This window comes from Dermacentor albipictus, chromosome 7, assembly GCF_038994185.2.
Source record: "Dermacentor albipictus isolate Rhodes 1998 colony chromosome 7, USDA_Dalb.pri_finalv2, whole genome shotgun sequence".
Lineage (NCBI taxonomy): Eukaryota > Metazoa > Arthropoda > Arachnida > Ixodida > Ixodidae > Dermacentor > Dermacentor albipictus.
In genome coordinates, this window is record NC_091827.1 from 77,038,268 (window position 1) to 77,059,280 (window position 21,013).

Consider the following 21,013-nt stretch of genomic DNA (forward strand, 5'->3'; position numbering starts at 1 on the left):
CAGCGAAGCTGTTGCAAACCATCGCTACAAATGCTGAGGGGGGTAAGCATTGCTTTATTGATAATTCGGGTACTTGCTTTGAACTTGTTCTTTATTGAAACCTAGGCTGTACGTTGTGTGATTCCAATGAATGAATACACTGTTCGCTTCACTTTGCTGAGCGCTTGTAGCCTCTGGCTTAAGAGGGTATGAGTCAACGCATTTTATTTTGGCCTGAGCTTTCATTCAAAGCTCAGGCCAACTAAGTGTACTTTTTGCTACCAAATTAATTGAGGGCGCCAGTTTCTTGATATTTGTCTTCCCAATCTCGAGCAGTGTTGGGAGTGCGACAAATGACGCGCACCCTTTGATGCAAATATCCAAGTGATCCCACTGATCACGTGATGGAAGCACGCTGTGAGTTAACAACGAAAGGACAAGTCCTGGTAGTGCTGTCCTGCATCTCGTTTGCTAAGCCACGCGTCTGGCAACACTACGAGGGCTTACGGGGGTATGAGCTATTGCCGACGACGACAGAAGCTTGTTATGAGATTGTTCATTATTGAAACGTAAGCTGTTCTGTACGTTGCATGTGCGATTCCAATGAATGTGTGCACTGTTAGATTCACTTTGCTGAGTGATTGTAGCCTGTGCAATACGAGGGGATGAGCCATTGCATTTTTCACTGGCTTAGGGGGTATGAGCCATTGCTGCTGATAATTTCTGCTCACGGACGAACATGAGAAATGCCGACCACCGAGAGGCTAACGGCTTCATTAGGACGAGAACAAACAGCGTTAGGACGGGGCGAAGTGTGGACGACAGAAAAGGAGCTGTTTGTTCTCGCCCACATGATGTACCAACCAGCCCAATCCTAAGAGCTTCGCTTTAAAAACTAAAGCCCATAGTCTTTTTTATCTCAACTTCTTGGGAACTTGGAATAATCCACCTCTTTCCTGGCCAATCCCCCATGATTCACATGTTGGATGGGAAACGACGACGACTGGTGTTAGATTTCTTGGCAACATGCTTTTATTCAAAGCTCAGGCCAACATAAGTGTACTTTTTGCTACCAAATTAGTTGAAGGCGCCAGTTTCCCGATATTTGTCTTCCCGATCTCGAGCGCTGTTGGGAGTGCGACAAATGACGCGCACCCTTTGATGTGCACTCAATCATGCAAGTGATCCCGCTGATCACGTGATGGAAGCACGCTGAGTGTCAACAACGAAAGGACAAGTCATGGTGCATGGGAGTGCTGTCCTGCATCTCGTTTGCTAAGCCGTTCGTCTGGCAACACTACGAGTCAGAGTAGACCCGGGCACGCTTTCAGTCTACTAGATAGACCTGCACGAGGGCCAGTACGTCCTACACAGGCTATACCACTCCATGTGTGAGCTTGCGCGCCCCTTTCCTTCACGCCGAATATTAAAAAGTGACACCGGTTTCAGAGCCGGCGGATATATAGCTTTAACATTGCTCGTGAAAGATTCTTCGGGCGCTGAACTAGTTTACTGTGACAGCAGCAGGCTCTCAGAACAGGCACTGCCATCTTCGTTGTTGTGTTCTTTAAGCACCGTTGACACCCGCAAGACAAACTAACAACACAGGAGGATGCGCACAACGTCGCATTCGTTGCTTGCCGGAAGTGGTGTCCTATATGTACTTTCACGAACGCACTTTCTCATTTGCAGGTTGCCTTTCTTGGGAGAGTCACGTTCTGAAGCTTCACGTCTAGAAGTATGTCACGCCATACGATCTTCACATGTAGCCTAATATTTCTGAAAAATAGCTGAATAATAGTGCACAACATTTACTTCAAAGGAGCACAATGAAAAACTGCTCTACTATGTCTTGCTTTTAGTCCCCTATAGCCTAGCGTGACAAAACAAGCACGGCACCAATACATAAATCACTAACTATATCATGGTCCCGGTTAATAAACTCATCATGAAACTAACCAAAAACACAAAGTCACGCGCTTGGTCGCGCACACAAGCGTCCAAATCGCCGCAGCATCCACCAAACGCAAGGAACCCGTGACGTCACAAAAATTCGGGCGTCAGAAGAGGATGCATTTCCCTCCGGAGTTCATCTTTGAGCCGTTCGCGCAGTGGAACGAGCCGGCGAACGATACCGAACTCTTAACAGCGTCATTGCACTGGCGAGAATACATAGCTGCACCGTCGTGGCGACAGGTCAAGTGGCACGCCGTGAGAAAGAAGACCTGGCGCTGCGTCAACTGCTCCAGGCCCTTGATGGGAACGCCGCCAACGCCAAGCTGCAAGGCCTCGACGAGGCTGTCGAGCGCCACCGCACCGGGAAACCAGCTTGGCAACTTCGCCCCTCCGTCACTGTCGCAATGCCTCCTGCGCACAACCCATGGCGACGCTGTGAAGCACACTAAGGGATCAATATTAAATCGATAAGGGCAACAGTACGTGCTTTCAAGCTTCTCACACATCTATTTTTGTTCTTTTCAGCGGTATATTGTTGTTTATTGCTTAAGAAATCAAACAACAAGCTTTTTTCGTGTCGAAGCCTGGAGCCGGTACATCAGTGTGGTGTCACGGTTTTCCGACTATATGTTCCGAGATTCGGACCGCTTTGACTCAAGAAGTGTTTCGAGACTTGCTACAAGTCGACTCTCTGGTTCCTTTAGAAAGCAATACAGTTACCCGCCTTTACCAATTAGCAATTAACTATAGACCTCAGAAAGTTCTGTGACGTCCACGATGTCTCGGCAAGCTGGTGCGCCACCACCTGGGTGGCATCGCCTCCCGGCCGTCTTTCGTATTTGTGACTTTTCTTATCAACCGTATACCTCAAGACAATAATGCACTTTTTGCTACGGTAGAAGTGTAATCTACTAATACAGCCAAAGTTGATGACGCCCATTAAGGTGTACCTTTAAAGCACGGAGTTGATATTTACACCAACCATTTGTTTAACGCGACTTTATTAAGCATGAAATACTTTTAGATCCCACTGTCGGTGACCTTCAAGTCACCTTGAGCCAAAAGCGCCGTTGTCAGATGGGAAGAGGACTTGGCACCCGGAGGTGCCGCGTTCCAGAGCTTATATGTGCTCATCAACCCAACATCATTCGGTACATTGGCCCCTGCGCTCCCCCTCTACCCGGGTTGACTGGGCGGAGGGCTTTAATTCGGGCCAACGGTCCTTCCCGAACAACGGGGCTGCTGTGGTGCAGCACAGCTGCGTTACTGCACTCAACACACAAACAGCCATGTCGGTCTTACAGGACACGAGTCTGACAGACCCTCGGACTGCCTGGACACAAAAGAGGTCAAGGCATACAGCCATGGAGAACGCCTAAGACATCCGCGGAGCATCGTGATCACTTGAGTGTGCGCCACGACCGGTTCTGGCTCTGGGTTCCACTGAGCCAAATAAAACTTCGCGGATACACTGGCACACATGGTCAAGTCGAGCGACCTTACAAGTATGCATCATAACTTAATGGAGAGCTTTACACCTGCCTCATCAAAAATCACGGCAGGACGAGGCCACACTTCGAGAAACTTCTTGCCGCCCAAGTGATGCCGCTTTCGGGTGAGGTGGAACCAGACCTCCTTCCGTGCTTTCACAAGCACTTCGTGAATGCCCGGCGCCCGCCCCCCGAAAGCCGCCTCAGCGTGTCTACCAAACTTGGTATGAGCACTCGAGAAGAAGCACGAACTGGTTGATCGCATGTTTAGGCAAAGCGCGCAAAACTCGAACAGTCTGATCTGGAACACCTGGGAGACTAAAATGCTAGCAATCGCTTGGAGAAGAGCTGCAGGAAGCAAACACTGCGTACAGATACGAGCCGAATCCTCACGACCGCCACAAAAAGCGCACTTTCCACGAGCAGGGATGGCTCTGAAGGGCCTGTAACTCAAAGGCAGGCATCCTCGTGCCAGGCGGTAATGGAACGTAGCTTGCCTGACGTCTAGCAAACTGGCCGTAATGAGCTTCCAGCTTGGCCTGAGGATGGACAGATCGCACCTTTGGCAATGCGGGGAGAACTCGGGTGAGGATATCGGCTAGTTCTTGGATTGGGGTTGAAACTACATCGATGCCGGGTTGAACCTTGCGGAGGCATGCCATAGAGTTGGCAGCCGCCGCATAAATGGTGGACGGGGAACGTTAGCGAGACACACAGTGGGAAAATGTGCTTGGCGAAAACAAACGGAGTCGAGTACTAAGAAAAAAGGAAGTAAAGCTTCGAGTCAGGAGGATATCCGAATTAAGAGCGACCTGCGTCCACCTGACGTGTAGTGCAGTAGCCGCAGTGCCCGGGTCGGGAATTCCGAGTCCTCTCTTATCCTTAGGCAACTTGAGCACCTGCCGAGCTACACAACCAATTGTCCCTTTCCAGAGGAAGCGAAAGAGGACCCTCTACAAGATAAGCTTGGTTCGGGTTCGAACAGGAGACACACACGCCACATAAGGAAGGAAAAAAGAAGTGAGCGAAGAATTGTCGCTCGAGCAGTCAATGGGCATGACAATGCGTTTAATTCCTGAATCCTAGTTTAAAGCTTCTTCTTAGGCTGCTGCCAGTATTCAGGTGAGAGACCGTCTGGTTTGAATTGGAAACCTAGGATGCGCCACCGCGTTTTCATGGGGAGACCATGAACGGGCTGCGGACTGGACGGAGCAGAGTTCAAGTACATGGCTGCACTTTTCGACCTATTAAACCTTGCACCGCTTGCCTCGCAGTAACCATCCATGACATCCAAGACGACGCATGCTGATGTCTCGTCCGGAAGGACATTGGATAGTCATCCGCATAGGCAAAGAGTACAACCGGAGGGGAACCTGGTGGAAATAGTAACCTGCCAATTCTACTATCACAGGACAGCCTCTGCAGAAGTGGTTCAAAGGCGAGTACGTAGAGGGCAGGCGAGAGAGGGTCCCCCTGCCGCACACCACGTCCCACAATGTACGCATCCGAGACGCGATCCTGTATGTAAACAGCAGAAGTCCGTTGAGAATACAAAGCTTGGACCATCTGCCGAAAGCCCACAATAAAACCAGCCTCTCCCAAAACACGGAAAAGGTACCTATGGCTACACTCTTAGAAAAATTTACACCCTTTGGGGCGTATCTTGTCCCACAACAATAATCGCCATCCGTGCTGCCCGCGTTTCCTTTCTTTACCCCTGCGAGCCCGGTACTTTCCAGTCACGAACGGCATGCGCCTTATCAGAGTGACGCGGCATTCTCGACAGGAAAGTAACGAGCGCCGAGTTTTCAGGAAAGGAAACGCAAGCAAGGCAGATGACGATTATTGTTGTGGGACAAATATACACCCCAAAGGGTGCAACCGTTTTAAGAGTGTAACTATATCGAAAGTCTTCTCCTGGTCGAAGGAGCAAAGTGTGCCTGGAAGTTTCCTGGTATTTTCCCACAGGAGAAGGTCCCTCACTGCTAAACCGAGAAGCTGAATGGAGCGCCCCTGCACACAACATGCCTGGTATGGACCCAAAACAGTGTTGAATACTGGCGTGAGTCGCATAGAAAGACACTGTGCTATGAGCTTGTAATCGCGATTCAGAAGTGTGATTGGACGCCAGGCTCTTAGATCGGAGCTTCTCGACTCATCCTTGCAAAGGAGAGTGATTAGCCCCTCTCGTTATGACGCTGACAGATTCCCTTCACTTAGTAGCCTGTTCACCAATGATGTGAAAGGCTTCCCTAACAATGTCCGAAACTTCACATAAGATTCGACTGTCAGACAATCGGATCCTGGACTGCGATTATGCTTCATGGACGTTAAAGCCGAAAATGCCTCGTCCTCATCTATGGCTGAGTCACAGAGTTTCGGTGGCTCAGCTGGTGAAACAAATGGAAAGACAGCTGGAGAGGCAACTGGTTCGGCATACAAAGTCATGTAAAACTGCCTCGCCAGTGCAAGAACTCCATCTGGTCTATCGACTACGCTTCCATCACTTGAACCTACTCGAGAAGAGAGACCTGTGCTCTTCCTTGAAAGATGCCTACGTAGAAGATTTCTGCTGCACCGCGCTTCCGTTTCCCACTGGTCTGCTCGGTTTGTGGCTCTCAAGCCATCATAGCGTCGCTGCAGGAGAATCTGAAGTTCCTTTCGGAGTGAGGCCAGCGCCTGAGCAACACCAGGCCCGCCGAACAGTGGCCTCGAGAGCATAGGATCACGTCTGAGACGATTTTAATCTTGCGCGCTCGACGCTTGCCCCAAGACCTGGAGCACTCACGCACTCTGACCTTCACGTCATCCCATTTTGTGCCATCTAGATTCTCTCTGTTGTGCAGCGATCGAAAGAGAATGGATGATATATCTGCGGTTGCCTGCCTGTCCTTTAGGAGACGTGGATTTAGGCGCCGCGGTCTCTTCCCTTGCGAGACTATGTTCGAATCGGCAAACCGCAGAGTTAAGAAGCTGTGGTCGCTAAGAGCAGAAGTAATCAACCAAGAAGAATCCATACTGGAAGCTAGTGACGATGAGATGCAAAAAACGATTGATGCGGCTCTGCATACGCTTCCTGTCCAAGTCATTCCTGACTGTCCAGGGCGAAGCACGCGCCAAGCATCGACCAGTCCAAGCCCATCGACGAGCTCTCGCCATACAGCATTTCCATCCATATCTTTAACTTTTGGAGTCCCTCTACAGAAGACGCGATCAACCTGTACTAACACACAGTTGAAGTCGCCTACAATATTAAGCCGAATGAGACCTACCAAGTAAGGATGTAATGCAGCGAAAAACTCTCTGATCTCTAGACTTGTTTGGAGCATAAACATTAATAATTTGAATGCCACAATCAAGATCCACTGACAAGATACGGCCCTCAGCATCCCTGGCATGACGAATAAGGCCTTCAAAATTCGGCATCAAAATGATGGCCGTGCCTCGGCTGCCCGACTCGCCATAACTTCAGAAAGACCTGGTGCGAAAAATCCTGGCAAAGTGGCTGATCTGGCATAACCTATGGATATAAGTTTCTTGGAGTACGAGAATGCCTACCTTTTTGGATTGAGCTAAGTTGACAACCTCTAACTATCTTGAAGTGCGGGACAAACCTCTACAATTGAAAGAAGCTATAGTAAGGGAAGGAGCCATATTATGTGAAAAAATTTAGCTGAACTTAAAACAAAGGAAACAAGCAAAGGCTAGAGAAAGAAAGAGTAGGCTAGTATTGAGTAATACTAGCCGAATAAGATATAAAAGCTAGAACTATAACTATGAGAGAGTCTCCGGAATTGGAGACCCCTCATTAGTAGAATCATAGAATTTACCTCAGCTCGGAACAGTCTCGTCGAACCCCGTTACAGTGCACGCAAGGAGTGGTATCCTCCATGTCCGAAGGGTTGCCAGTATCTGAGTCGGAATCTGAAAGGTCCACGACACTTCGCTTGGATTCAGGAGCGCCAGGCTCCGAGCCATGGGATCCACCGTCGCCCGAGCCCGACGCGCCCCGCGTCTCCGGCAGCCCAACCAGCAGCGCTTACTGCGCTGTTTTTTACGCTTCCTTTTCGACGTCAGTGTCCAAGGAGTACCGTCGGCCGCGTCAGTCAGCGGCTCCGGCCCGCCAGATGCCGCGGCCGGCGCAGCGGGCGTAAAACCCCTTGATAATTTGAAAGTAGCGACACCCTACTCCTCGCGGCGCTTTCCTCCTCGATTCTCCTGGCCCGCCGGCTGCGCACGGCACGCTTTTTCTCCTGGGCTCCCGCGGACGGGCCGCAGCATTGTATAGAAGCGTGTTATTTTGGGCCAGTTGCGCGCCCCAGTGGTGTTGAAAATTTTGACATGCTGATAAAAGCATCGATAATGCTGAAGGCGACGTTTATGAGGAGGTTGGTATTTTCTTAAATCCGTATGAACGGGCTATACTGATGTAAAATGAGCTTTGAGGCGAGTTCTATACTCCAGACAATTTTTCTGCCACATGATCGGATGCTTTACTTTGTGCGTCTGATCTAGTATTGCTTGTGGCACATCACTTTGTATGTGGCTTATTAAGCGAAAGCCTTAGATCTCTGCTTCAAGGTCGCGTTGTGAGCTAGAGAAGATACCACGTGATCGAAGGAAGGCCGGAAGCGAACCAGATCATGTGCACCGTGTATAAGGGATGATTACTGATTAACAAAGTAATGGTGATTAGTGATTGGATTAAGATAAATTAAGGTTATTAAGGAGAATTTGGGTATGTTAAGGATAATAGAGGTGGATTAAAGTCGATGAAGGTGAATTAGAGTGAATGAAGTGGATAAAGGTGCATTAGAGAAGATTATGGTGAATTAGGGGCGTTAAAGTGAATATTAGGGTGTATGGACGTCAGACTCTGGAGTTTTGCAATACGCGTAACGCCACCTGCCGGTGCGAAGAAGCAGTAATTGAGTATAGTGCGAAGCCCGACTCTCTTACTAAGTTCCCTATGCAGCTAGCGACTGCGAAACAACGATTTAACTAGATTTTGGTCCATATCGCGAGTGTTTTGCGCATTTAACACACAGACAGAGAGCTATGGATTTCTACGATAGTCGGACGTATAGTGTACTAGAACATTATTCTAGTACACTATAGTCGGACGGGCCGCCGAACTGCCATAAAGCGCTTGCTGGCTCACTCTTCAGACTGATGGCGGAAACAACGGCAACCGGGATAGCTCCGCGCGCTACGAAGAAACGCCGCAATCAACGCTACTGTTGTGTTGTATATTGTCATGAACGCGAAGGACGGAATAACAACGTTCAGTTTTACCGATTTCCATCGCAATCGTATGAAAGGGAAAGGCGAGAGCGCTGGATACGGGCCGTTCAACCTGTTGGGTAATCGGATTACTTGCATTCCCCACAACGAGAGCGGCTCGCATGAGAAAGTGCGACAATTTTGTTCTTCTGTAACTGTGTTGCGCAGCCCTGTCGGAGGACCGTGGTAGCCAAGCGAAAACTCAAGAATGTGCAGCCGCCACTTCGCTGGTAACAGAAAAAACAACGTTGCGAACCATCCTGCTTATGTGCTATCGATATCTCCACCTTTTAACAGACGTCCGCCTCCGCTTGACTCAAGTGGAATGGAGAGATTTGGCAGGTCAGCTTAACCAAACATTTTGGTACGTTTATGAATTCAAAATCCTCTTGTAGAGTATCGTTGTATCGTGAGCTCATTTCTACTTTCGGTATTTTGTATGTTCTGCGCCGATACAATAAGCACGCTTCGCAATGTGCTGAGCCTGTTCGACTGCGCTTTTCAAATATGACCAATAAAGTTGCTGTAGCAGCACTGGATGTGTAATTGCGAAGTAACGCACGTGTGTAAAGGAAAATATTTCGCGCTTATTTACATTTATTTGTGCGCGCTTGTTGCTCGAAGGGTCTGCGAAAAGTTCAAATTAAGGTACTGAGCGATGCTGTAGCTCCTGCAAGAAAGATGCAGCGCGTAGGCACTGTCTATAGGAAGCTTACTTTCGTTATCATCGCACGCTGTTTGCTGCCTGGAAAACGTTTTCTGTTTGCTACCCTGGAAAAGGCTACGAAAGGATTTACTCTGTAAATAATTGCGAGACAAAACATTACTATAAAATATATAACAATATAGGAAATACTTAAGTATTGTGTTCAGGACATATTCAATATGAACCAACTTGAAATGCTTCGATTTTTATGCTGATATGCCTATAGACAAACCTGATGCTCTCTGTACTTGCGAGTTGCAGCACGCCGAAATAACACTTGAGACTTTATTTTATATTCTACACGCACTTAGCCCTGCTGCGCTTCCTTTCCGTAGCGTGGATGGGCGGAAGAAGCTTTCCAGGTTCTTGATTTTTAGGAAACCGTGCCTCAACACAAACGAAAGAGAAGGGTCCATTGTGGCCTATGCACCTTCACTTGCGGACAGCTCTCCTTGCACTACTCAGTTCGTGCCAAGGCTGCGATGGGTGCGCTGGTAACGGGTTTTACCGCAGCGCCGCCTGGGCAGAGTCTGAGGTCTATAAAGGAGGATTAGGGTGGTATAAGGTCGATGAAGGCGGATCATGGTGCATTAAGGAGAATTAAGGAGAATTATGGTGGATTAAGGAGGATTCAAGTGCGTTACTGGGGATCAGGGCGGATTAAAGTCGATGAAAGTGGATTAGGGTGCATTAAGGAGAATTATCGTGGATGAAGGTGGATAATGGCGGATTAAGGAGCATTAAGGAGGATTACGGTTGATTAAAGTCGCTAAATGAGAATGAAGGTGAATTAGGATGGATTTAAGGTAAATTATGGAGGATTATTGCCGATTAAGGTGGATGATGAATTAGTTGGATTAAGGTTTATTACAGTAGGATTTACAACCTTCATCCTCCATCAACCATAATACACCGTAATCCTTCTTAATCCTTGTTCATGCACCTTAATGTTCTTTAATGCACCCCAATCGGTCTTAACACTCCTTCAATCCTAATTCACGTTAATCCACCCTAATTCACGTTAATGCTCCTTCAACCGCCCTAATCATCTTTCATCCACCTTAATCCTGATTAATTCACTCTAATCCACTTCCATCAGCCCTAATCTATTTTAGTCTACCCTAATCGGTCCTAATCCTCCTTTATCAACCCGTTTTCCTTAATCTACCTTAATCGACATTAATCTCCTGCACCCACCTTAATCCTACCTAATCCATGTTCATGTACCCTAATCGGTCTTGATACTCCATCAACCCTAATTCACCTTAATATACCCTAATCCTCCATCCACCTTAATTTTTATTCATGCACGTTAATCCTCCTTAATACAGTCTAATCCACCATAATTCAATCGCTAATGAACGTAGGTAATTTGGCTAATCATTCTCTTATACAGGAGTGGACATGCTTTGGGTCGCCTCTGGCCTTCCTTAGGTCACGTGATATTTTCTTTTCACAACGCCATCTTGAAGCATAGAGATCCAAAGGCTTTCGCCTTGAAACCTAAAAAAACGCCATGTGGACTAGCAAGCGTTCATCACCTGCAATGCCACGGGTATACTTGCCGCTAATTTTTCGAGGTTTGCATTCATTGCATCTGACTGACGCACAGACCGACGTAAGCTAGAAATAATAGCTCCGCTACAAGCCGCTATTTCAATTTTCAATAAAACTGGCAACGGATCTTAACAATCGCGAAAAGTGCGATCGAGAGGTGGCTGTATCTTCGCACATAATTGTTCACAGGGGAAAGCACAATCTATAGTGCTGCGTTTCCGACTGAATAACAGTTGGCGACGTGCGAGGTAATGGAGCCGCCGCAGAATGTTAAGCATACTGAGGACAACCGCATTTTTATACAACGTACAAATTGCCGCGACAAAAACGCTGGTGAGCTGGCCGGAAGAATGAAAAAATGCAGCTTACAGGATGCTTTGCTACGATAAATAAGAAAGACGCCTCAGCTCGCAAGGAACGCTGTTCTTTGTTGGAACTAAGTTTTTTTTTTTAATTATGGGGTTTTAAGTGCCAAAACCACTCTCTGATTATGAGGCACGCCGTAGTGGAGGACTCCGGAAATTTCGACCACCTGGGGTTCTTTAACGTGCACCTAAATCTAAGTACACGGGTGTTTTCGCATTTCGCCCCCATCGAAATGCGGCCGCCGTGGCCGGGATTCGATCCCGCGACCTCGTGCTCAGCAGCCCAACACCACAGCCACTGAGCAACCCCGGCGGGTGTTGGAACTAAGTTCGTTCGGCCAATGTTATGCAGCCACTGCTTCCTGCGCAAGCCGTCACCTTTTCCTTGTGGTATCATAAATCCGGCATATCTATCTTCAGGCTTCTTTCTGCAGTTACATGCGCTACACCACGGCATAACACTGGCAACCAAAGCAGAGAACTCAGCGTAGAACGCTACATGCGCCGAACTAAATTCCAAGTCAAGATTAAAACCTTTGTACAGGACCGCATTGCTTACGCTAGGTAATGCCCAAAGAAGTTACAAAATATATTATTTCCAAGTTAATCCTAATGTTTGTTCACAATAGCACTAAAGCTGTGGCTTCTAGTGCGTTGAAGTTTTATTTGCTATTTTCAAGAGCATCGTTCAAAAGGCAGATACAGGGCACCAAACACATTATCATCTTTTGGCGCTGAGACAGGGTTGCCCGAGCTCTGTTGAACGCCAGTGGTCTGTGAATTCCGCGGCACGGGTCTTGCGTCACCTTGAGAGATAGCGCGTGGCGCCTCCTTCAGGCAATATTGCTAACTGGGCAGTGCGCTCTGCTTCCCTGGCGTCTTTCGCTGCCTATCGTGTGGCCTTCAGTCGGCTTTCTTCGTCTAGCTGGGCAATGTCCATGTGTACCAGTGCTCAGTATGTCGCGGTGTGGTGTGGTGTGCTGCGGTCTGCCGTCGCGAACATGCGTTACACACAAAAATTAAGATTGTGGCTAGTATCATCTCCAGCCAATTCGCTTTGCCCGTTGCCATTTCATGCTTACATCTACTCTCGATTACGGTAGAGCCAGCAATCTTTATTTTGGGGTGTTCGCTCGCAGGGGGAAAAAAATCTGCCAGAATCCATCCCACAATACATGTCGACGTCAATGTCGACGTACCTCGTTGAATCGATGTAGCGACACACCGTAAATTGCCAAATTATTCCCTTCTGTGTAACCGACTTCATGAAATTTCCTTTACCGACATCAGCAGCTTCACTACCCTGTAGCTTCGCGCTCCTCGCTCAATTCATGTTCTTGTCCCACTATGTTAGCTACACTTGTTTTTCCACATTCGGCTGCTTTCAATGTCGACCTTTCTTGACTTCTTGTAGCTGAAATTCTCCATTTTTGTATTGCCGACTTGCCGACTGTGCCCTAATGTGGGCACAGTCGCCGACTGTGCCAATTGTGCCCTACCGACTGTGCCGTACAGGGCGCCTGCACAGTGGTGCATACCCATTCGTGAGAATTGACCAAGAATGTTTATATACCCGGTGGCACATGTCCAGTTGCACATACCCAATGGCCGAAGTTTTCGCGTACCCGGTGCCGCATATACAATTGCTGGTGCGGGTGCGAGAGAGAAAATGTGGGGACTCATTGAATATACGACTCTGCCTAGGCACTACGGAAGAGTTTCTTAGCGCGCGTTGTATATGCGTTTGTCCCTAGGCGTGCCAGCAGAAGTCGCGGGCCGCGGTAGTGCTGAACTTAGCATTGCAAGTTGGCGGCTGCGCGTATTTATATTTATTCAATCTAGTTTTTACTAATTAAAACAACGTGTCATTAGTTCACATTATTGGCGGCGCCTCCAGGACACCAAAGCGGCAATTGGGACATCAAGGCTAGAACCCGGACTGGTCCGTGGGTTGGGACTCGCCGAGGCCTGCACGTGCCAACGGAGTATAAGATCGGCTGTCCGCCATAGCGGACAGCCAATTTTTTTATGCGAACACCCCCTGGCACGCTTCGGCCTCCGCAGCCCCAACCCATGGGGCCGCCCTGCTTCTAGCTTTGATCCCCCCGCTACCGCTTGGGTGCCCTGGAGATCACGCGCCGCCGGCTTTACTATAAGCCCAGGCGCACTCCTGAGGCCTCCGTTTGCCGGTTACGTGTGCCCTCCTGGAGTAGTGCTTGTAAAAAATGCAATCTACCGTCGCGACTAAAAAAGCGACCGGCGACTTACACAACACCAGTAAGAACATTGCCCCTTCAGACACAGCGATAACCAAATGGGGCGTCCATGCCCGCTGCCTCAACGCGCGGGCAGCCAGCGGCGGAGCGCAAACTGAACCGCACTCCGCAATGCCCGCATACCTAGGGGACAAACGCATACAACACGCATTAAGAAACCTCCACCGTTGTGCCTAGGCAGACTCACATTTTCAAGGAGCACGAGCCCCAAGATTTTTTCTCTCTCGCCGCTCTCACTCGCGCCTGCGCAGAAACGTCGAGTGCCGTCAGAAACGCCACGCCGCGCTGTACCTACTAGCACTTGTAAAAACGCTACCCGGTTACCCAAGTTGGTCCGTCAGGTGGTTTCGAAACCAGTTGCCTCAGCCGGGCAGCAACGAAATGTTTTACCTATTAGACGATGGACAACCGAGTGACCTAAGTTGGCGTGAAAGAGATTAGATACGGACAGACGTACCAAAAACGGGCTGAAGTTTTCAAAGAATGCTAATCGCGTTAAAATAGGCGCATCCGTATGACGAGTCATGGACTAGCCGCAGACAGACCTTCATGAGATTAGCCGGTGGCGCCAGGCCGCGTCGGCAACGCACCTACACAGCGCGCCAAAAGAACGACAGAACGGCTCGAGCGGTACACGCGTAAATTCCAGCGCTAAATGGGGCCAACCAGGCTGTAGCTCGCTCAGAATGGCGAGGATACTCCTTTGCCTGCTGGCAAAGAAACTGTTGAATAAGGCGATTTACTCGGTTGGTTGCTGTTCATATTAAACTGCGCTGGGTGACACTAATTGCACCTGATTATATTGAGATTAAATGAGAATAAATCTAAATTCTCAATCTCCCTTGTCATGTGAAGCGCGTCTTTGTCATTTACTGTGATTAGCGTCACTCAGTGCATATTAAAACACCGGAAAGTGTATTGTTACCCGTCGCAACTATATAGGAATAAGTTACTCTGAAGATCGGCGTCAGGAGCGTGGACATCTGCGCTCTTCTTTTCCTGACTGCTGTACTACTGCCGAAGCATTCCTGCTGCTGTAAGCCTGGCCATGTTTTTGCTGTTGGGGCGGGATTGCTGGGGATTGCTGCGCGTATGGCGCATGCTCACTCACTTCGGCAAAAATTTTCGGCTGGCCCGGCCTTTGTTCGAACAGATAGACCGCTACTCGCCGTTATTGAGCAACTAGAGGTGGAATAGGCTCGAGTCAGTGATGCCGCTATCGTCTCCTGTTAACTGGATCGATTCTCTCAGTCGACGAGAAACAGCGCAGCGGCCACAATCGCAGAAGCACGACATGCCGAAGGGAAGGCGATACCAGAAACAGTGCAGTCGTGAAAAAAAATATCAGAGGAGATACAGCGGTAAATGCGAGAGAGATGCGTTAGCATTACGTCGCACGTCTTTGAGGTCCCAGATCCATGATTTAATTAAACCGCATGCAACACACTGCAATGTTTCGTTCAGGAGCTCACTCGACACACGTCCTATCTTCGAGAGCTCCTCGAAGAAACAGCGAAAGCTGTATCTCCCGACACAGTTTTTTGTTGCTCAATACGCGCTATATAAAAGTGTTTTTTTCGAGCGTGAAAGAAACCCGCGAATACACGCAAATGTTGTCCCGCGACTGGCCGCTTGAGGCACTTCGCGTGTGTTCGTGGGCTTCTTTCACGTTCGGAGGAATACTCTTGTGTAGCACGTATATGGAGCAACATAAAGCTGTATCAGGAGTCTTTCATGTTGCTCTACACTTTTCTCATTGACAATTTTCATGTAATTATAATATTTGAGAAGTTGACTGACACATTAAAACTATTTGACTACGCAGAATGCAATAAAATGGGTACCTCCAAGCGACGGCAAACATTATTACCTTGGTTCTGTCTGGCTAATGTGGCATTTGCACATTTTTAAATCTTGGTGCATGATAGTTGGGACGCCCTGTGGTGATATATATATACTACCGCGTGACCGGCTGGTAGAAGTAGTATATATACTATCACCATATTGTGCGTAGTATATATACTAGATCTAACGCGTGACAGGCTTCCCACACTTAACACTCATACACACTTTTGTCCCGATTTGACACTCCATTAAGATTAAGTGGAAGACCATGGGCAGAAACCAACTGCGGTGAAGGTGGTAGACTACGAAGAGTGATGGTTCAAAGCGAGTCGCGGAGGCCCAGGAGTTATGAACAAAAGTGCGGGTTTAGGTAATAGACATTTCGCATAATGTCAATCACCCTGGGCACGCACAAGTCAAAATTGGGTCTTCACCACCATCATGAAGGATAGACGTGCGTGCAAAGACAGGAACCACGTAGAAACACTTCGCAAGCCGCGTGCGCCGGTCTCATTTAGATTTCTGTGGTGTTATGACAATACACATTGTATGTTCCACGCATAACATGGCCTTTCAAACGCAAACTTGGTTCCCCTTAACGGGTTAGGCGGAATATCATTTTCATATTTCGCGCTTCGTTGACTAATACAATTAAAGCAAAAGCGGCGACGAGGAGACGCCTTAACAGGACCTACAACTGACTTCGTTCTGGGGCCTTACGTCGTTCTCGAGAGTTACCTCGCAAATTATTATAGAATACGCGTGCACGGGCCATGCAGTACACGAACCGATTCATTGGGAGCCCTATGCAAGTTCAATCGCGTCGATTTGCCGAATCCGTCCGGCACCCGGACATCGCCCGACTCAAAGACACGTAATTAATAAATTATTCAGCGTCGCGAACAGCTATAATATACGGTGTCCATATGAAAGGCGTTGTTTTTAGCACCCTTTAATGACGTATACAGTAACCCGCAAAATATTACGGGGCACGGGTTTCCCGACAAATGCGGATTTCTACTCTATTAAAGCGTATCGTTTCTAGTTTAATGGATCACTGCAGTGTAGTTCACAAGAACTGCAGCGGATAAAAGCTTTTAATTAGAGGCTACGTGCACAGGCTTCGCGGAAATTTGTCTTTCTTGCAAATCCCGCGTCTCGTAAACTTTTTGCGGGTGACTGCACGTGATTAACGCGATCCGCGCGTAATGAATCGATGAAATGGTAGAGTATAACTTCCCAACTTGCCTGCGTCTGAGCTCTTGATAAAACAGCGGCGGCGCCGAGGTGTTGGCGCTGCGCACGTCGACTCCGTGCGCCAGAGACCGGACGAGCTGGCCGGCGATGAGGAAGCCGAGGCCACCAAGAGCCATGGCCTCGGTTCCGCCCCTGTAATAAAGCGGGGCCGCGAGCGACGCCGCCGAGACCACCACCGCGTGAGTCGGCGGATCGTAGTAGACCAGGGTGCTGCCCAAGGTCCTCCGCATGAATGCAGGAAGCTGGTACCTCACGGCAGGGTCCCTGGTGCGAATAAACTCGCGCGCGGACATCCAGTTCCGGAAGAACACGTCGCCGAATCGGGGACTGCCTTCGTAGTACTTCGTAAGCGCCCGCTGCTCCTGTTCAGCGAAGCCAAGAAGACCGTATTCCGCGCCAGCGAAACGGAACCCGACGGAGCCCACGTGCTCCAAGGCGCTTAGCTTCGCTTCGGAAGTCAGGAGGGTGGTCGAGTTGATCTTGGCGACCACCAGGCGTTTGGCGTCGTCGAAGCGCCGCCGGACGTTCTCTCTGTCTTTCGCTCCAAGACGCTTCGCCGAGTCCGCGTCCAGCAAAAGGCCGTGGGTGGCCTCGACTTCGGTGGCGCAGATCGTAGTGTGCGCCGCCGCGGGAGCTCCTCTCAAGTTCGGTAGCGCTAGGACTAGTTCCGTGCAAGCGAGGAAGCAAGCATACTCGCTGACGAGCCACTGGAGCGCGTCGGTGAGGACGTCTTTCCAGGAGTCGAAGGCTCGGACAAGGGCGTCTAGCATGCTCCGGTGCGTCACCACGACTTGATCGACCTCGGCAATGGCGGGGGTCACGTTGAACGCCTGCTGAAAAGAGGACAGCCAACCTTCGCTAGCATTCAACGCCGGCAAATCTTCGACGGAAGTGAACACGGGGTCCTCGAGACTGACGTCGGTGGCGTCCAGCAGATCAGCGAGCACGCTCAGGAGAACGTCGAGAATTTCGTCCTTGCGGCGCTTGTAACGGACGCCCGTGATCCGGGGCAAGTTCTCCCAGGCCTGGTCGAATAGACCGTGCGTGACCAGCGCCTTCTGCAGCGCGAGCAGCATCTCCAGTAGCTCCGAAGGGAAGATGTAGACGAGGCGCTCTCGACCGCTCCCCTCCTTCGTCGGCAGCAGCGCCACGTTAAAGAGGATCGGCAGGTTCCAGTTCACGGCGAGGTCGATGAGCTTCCCGAGCGGGTCGCTGGTCGAGGCCGCCTCTACCTCGAGGAACTGGCGGAGCGCCCGCAGGCTTTCCCGAGAGTCTTCCCGAGATCGGTTCACGCAGCTGTGGATCATTGCTAGGGCACCCCGGGCTTCCTCGACGCGCAGTTCTTCGGGTGACCTGAGCACCAGCCGACTGGAGTAGGCGTACGCGACGTCCTGGAGCACGCTCACCGAGGCATCGCCCACTGTCGCCCACGCCGGACAGACGTAGCCGGCAAAGTCGTCGCACGGTCGGCCGCGGGGGTCCAGGTGGTTGGCCACGCGAAACGCGTGCTTCCGGCAGTCGTACGAGTCGCAGACGGGCCCGCTGTTCACCTGCATGTCTCTCTTCAGCAGCAACCTGAAGGCGATGAGCAAGACTGTTGCGGCGGCGCCGGCAAGCGGTGTGACGAAGGCGGCAACCACGAGCTTTCTCCTGGTTCTCGCTTTGGCGGATGGGTGGGAGAGGTCGTTCGTAGCCTGCAAGTCACAGCGACACGGCTAAGTTACGCAGCCATTCGCGCCCCTAACCTCTTCTACCGCAGACTGCGGACTGCGTGCACCTCTAAGTAAATTATCTAAGAAAGTGCAGCGGGACTTCAAGTGGAATCGTCTACTGCGCCCTCATCGCAATCAGCATCTTTCCTAAAGGTCGTGAGAGCAAAAAAAAAAAGAAGAGTCGCTTAAAAGGATGCCATGCTGGAGCGTCAAATTCCGCTCCACCATGCTGTCAAATTTCGCTACCTGACGTTTTGAGCCAATCGGAAAGGCCGTAGCAACCATGTGGACCAAACAGAGATGAGAAGAATGGGAATTCGACGATATGACGCAAGTTGAGTGTGTCTAGAATGCCGCCCGAGTTGCCCCTTCCGAAAACGATGCCAATCCGTATTCCTGACTTCTATAGGCATTCCCATGCGTGTAATTCGAGGCATTCCCAGGCAAGTAACTGCACTGCGTGGTGTAGCCAAAAACAAAATTACATACTGACAGTGAAGTAGTGAGCCACAGCGTTGAAGGAAGGAAATGCAAACAAGAATGAGAACAGCTCTAGTTTTATCTCAATAGAGAGATATTCTAATGAGTACTGAAGATGTTTGCCTGACCTTTTACTTGCACATTGCATACCGGGTGTTTCAGCGAACGCATTATTCTAGTTCAGGAGCTGGTCCGCCTCTTCCTGCAATAGAATGAAATGCATAATCGCCTAATTAATAATAGTTCACTAATTATGGTTTTAGCTAATTTCTTTATGGTGCATATTGCAATTTACCTATTGTAGCCGTAGAGTACGCAAGGCGGATCCACTTGGAGAGAATCCTGAGGATGACACCAGTTTCAATATATTACTTGTCGAACTTTGCGGAGTAATGCATTGGCGTTGCAGTTACTTCCTTAACGAAATCTCTTTTTATGCGCTCAATCAACAGTAACTGGAACGCCAATGCCTTTCTCCGCAAAGTTCGGGAATCAATATCTCGAAACTGGTGTCATCCTGAGAATTCGCTACAAGTGCATCTGCCTTGCGTTCCCCACGGCTAATATTTGCAAATTGCAATATAGGCCAAAATGTAATTAGCAAAAAACTCAATTAGTGCATTTTTGTTAATTCGTCGATTATGCACTTCAATTCCTTGCGCAAGTAATGTCCGCCTGTTCGAGTAGACCAGCTCATGAACTAGAATCGTCCTAACTGCCACAGGCAAGCTTTAAGAATTTTTGAAAGTGTTCGCTGAAACATCCTACATATGCGACTACAGATGAAATTGGCGATAGATGAACTGACCCGCTCGTGCATTTTCCACACTCAAACAACGTGCTCAAGTTGACAGGCACAAGTAACAACTACCAAGCGTCTGGTTCAAGCCAGAGCCCGGGGGGGCATACGGAAAATTCCACACTAAAATGTGCGCAGCGAAATGAAGCAAATGCAACAGAGCCTTGGCGTATCCTCACCATGCACTCGAGGCCCCGTGCAGCCTGCTCGCTCTTGGACAGCGCGCGAGCGGGCTGGCGCCCGGGACTGCATCTTCCCGAAGGACTGCCCCTCGGAGGCGTGATCCCGAACGGAGCAGTGCCGAAAGGGGCAGTCGCGAACGAGCCCGTGGTACGAGGAGTGGCGTTGCCGCTTGCGCTGGTCGTGGCCGCAGGCGGGGCACTAGTAGGCGTCCGGCTCGAAGCCGCATTCGCCTTCCTGGCGTCGTCCAGTGACGCCCTCCAGGACGCGGCCGGAGAAGCGCGGCGACTGCTCGGCGGCATGGCCGCTGCGGGATTTGCTGCACGACCTGCGCTTCCGATCATGGTTCTTCTTCTGCGCTCCGAGAGAGAGAGAGAGAGCGCCACGTCAGACCACGCGCCATGATGATGATGATGTCCTTGATGAGTTTGGCGCTTACCCACTCGCGGGGACTGGCCAAGAGTCGGGCAGACTTTGCTTATGCATTCAGAAAATGGAGGTAAAAATCTAAAATTTTGTTACATGAATTTAGGCGAGGGAAAATCGAAACGGTTCAGTAGACTGTCGTGCTAGAAGAGGAAAAAAATAACTATCTATAATATATCAATGAGGCAATAGAGGAGGAATGAAAAGAATAATACGGTCATCAATGAAATCGTTTTGATTCAATAATACATTTTTCTAGGGCGAAGCGCACATTCCTGTGTGAGTGCCCAAGCACAGACGCTCCGAAAGACAGTAGTACCGGAGTGTTCGATGGCAGGCCAAGCTGTCGCACTGTAATTTCTAATGTCATTTTCCTCATGGCGCCATGCCACGCGCCGTTGTGAGCCCAGCTGCTGCGGCTGTTGATGATGACCACGACGGTATTCAACTGTTTGTTACACGTGTGTTCACTTTGGGCAGGCCAGTAACTGAGCAGCTGGATGAAACAGAGAATTATCAAGTACTGTGAGTAAATGCAAGAGAAAAAGAATATGCAGATCCCACGCACGGTGGGAATCGATGTAAGCGAAGCTTTGTCATTGACGGTATTTGGCGGTGATATGCGACAGTCGTGACGGGATGTGAAATGTTACCTTGCCTGCTCCGCTCGACACCTTACGCGAGACTTCACTTCGTCGGCGC

The 21,013-nt window shown here is 49.6% G+C and overlaps 1 protein-coding gene across 2 annotated transcripts; it reads right to left on the reverse strand.

Annotated features, from left to right (window-relative positions):
- Nucleotides 1-1,027: 1,027 nt before the first annotated feature.
- On the reverse strand, nucleotides 1,028-20,279 carry LOC135899030 (endothelin-converting enzyme 1-like). Of its 2 annotated transcripts, XM_065428278.1 has the most exons (4): nucleotides 19,885-20,004; nucleotides 19,035-19,108; nucleotides 16,706-18,408; nucleotides 1,028-2,346 (listed from the first exon to the last, which is right to left on the reverse strand). In XM_065428278.1, the coding sequence occupies exons 3-4, from the start codon at nucleotides 18,268-18,270 to the stop codon at nucleotides 2,040-2,042; spliced, it is 1,872 nt and encodes a 623-aa protein (XP_065284350.1). In that variant the 5' UTR covers nucleotides 18,271-18,408; nucleotides 19,035-19,108; nucleotides 19,885-20,004; the 3' UTR covers nucleotides 1,028-2,039. The 2 variants fall into 2 exon arrangements, with proteins under 2 accessions (XP_065284350.1, XP_065284349.1); XM_065428277.1 differs by lacking the exon at nucleotides 19,035-19,108 and having other exon boundaries at nucleotides 19,885-20,279.
- Nucleotides 20,280-21,013: the final 734 nt, after the last annotated feature.

Coding starts and splice junctions, on each gene's coding strand:
- LOC135899030 (XM_065428277.1), bottom strand. CDS start 20,229: ATGATCGGAAGCGCAGGTCGTGCAGCAAATCCCGCAGCGGCCATGCCG. Junction 18,409..19,884: donor CACGGGGCCTCGAGTGCATG/GTGAGGATACGC, acceptor TGTGACTTGCAG/GCTACGAACGACCTCTCCCA. Junction 2,347..16,705: donor TATCAAGAGCTCAGACGCAG/GCAAGTTGGGAA, acceptor GGTTGTGCGCAG/GAGGCATTGCGACAGTGACG.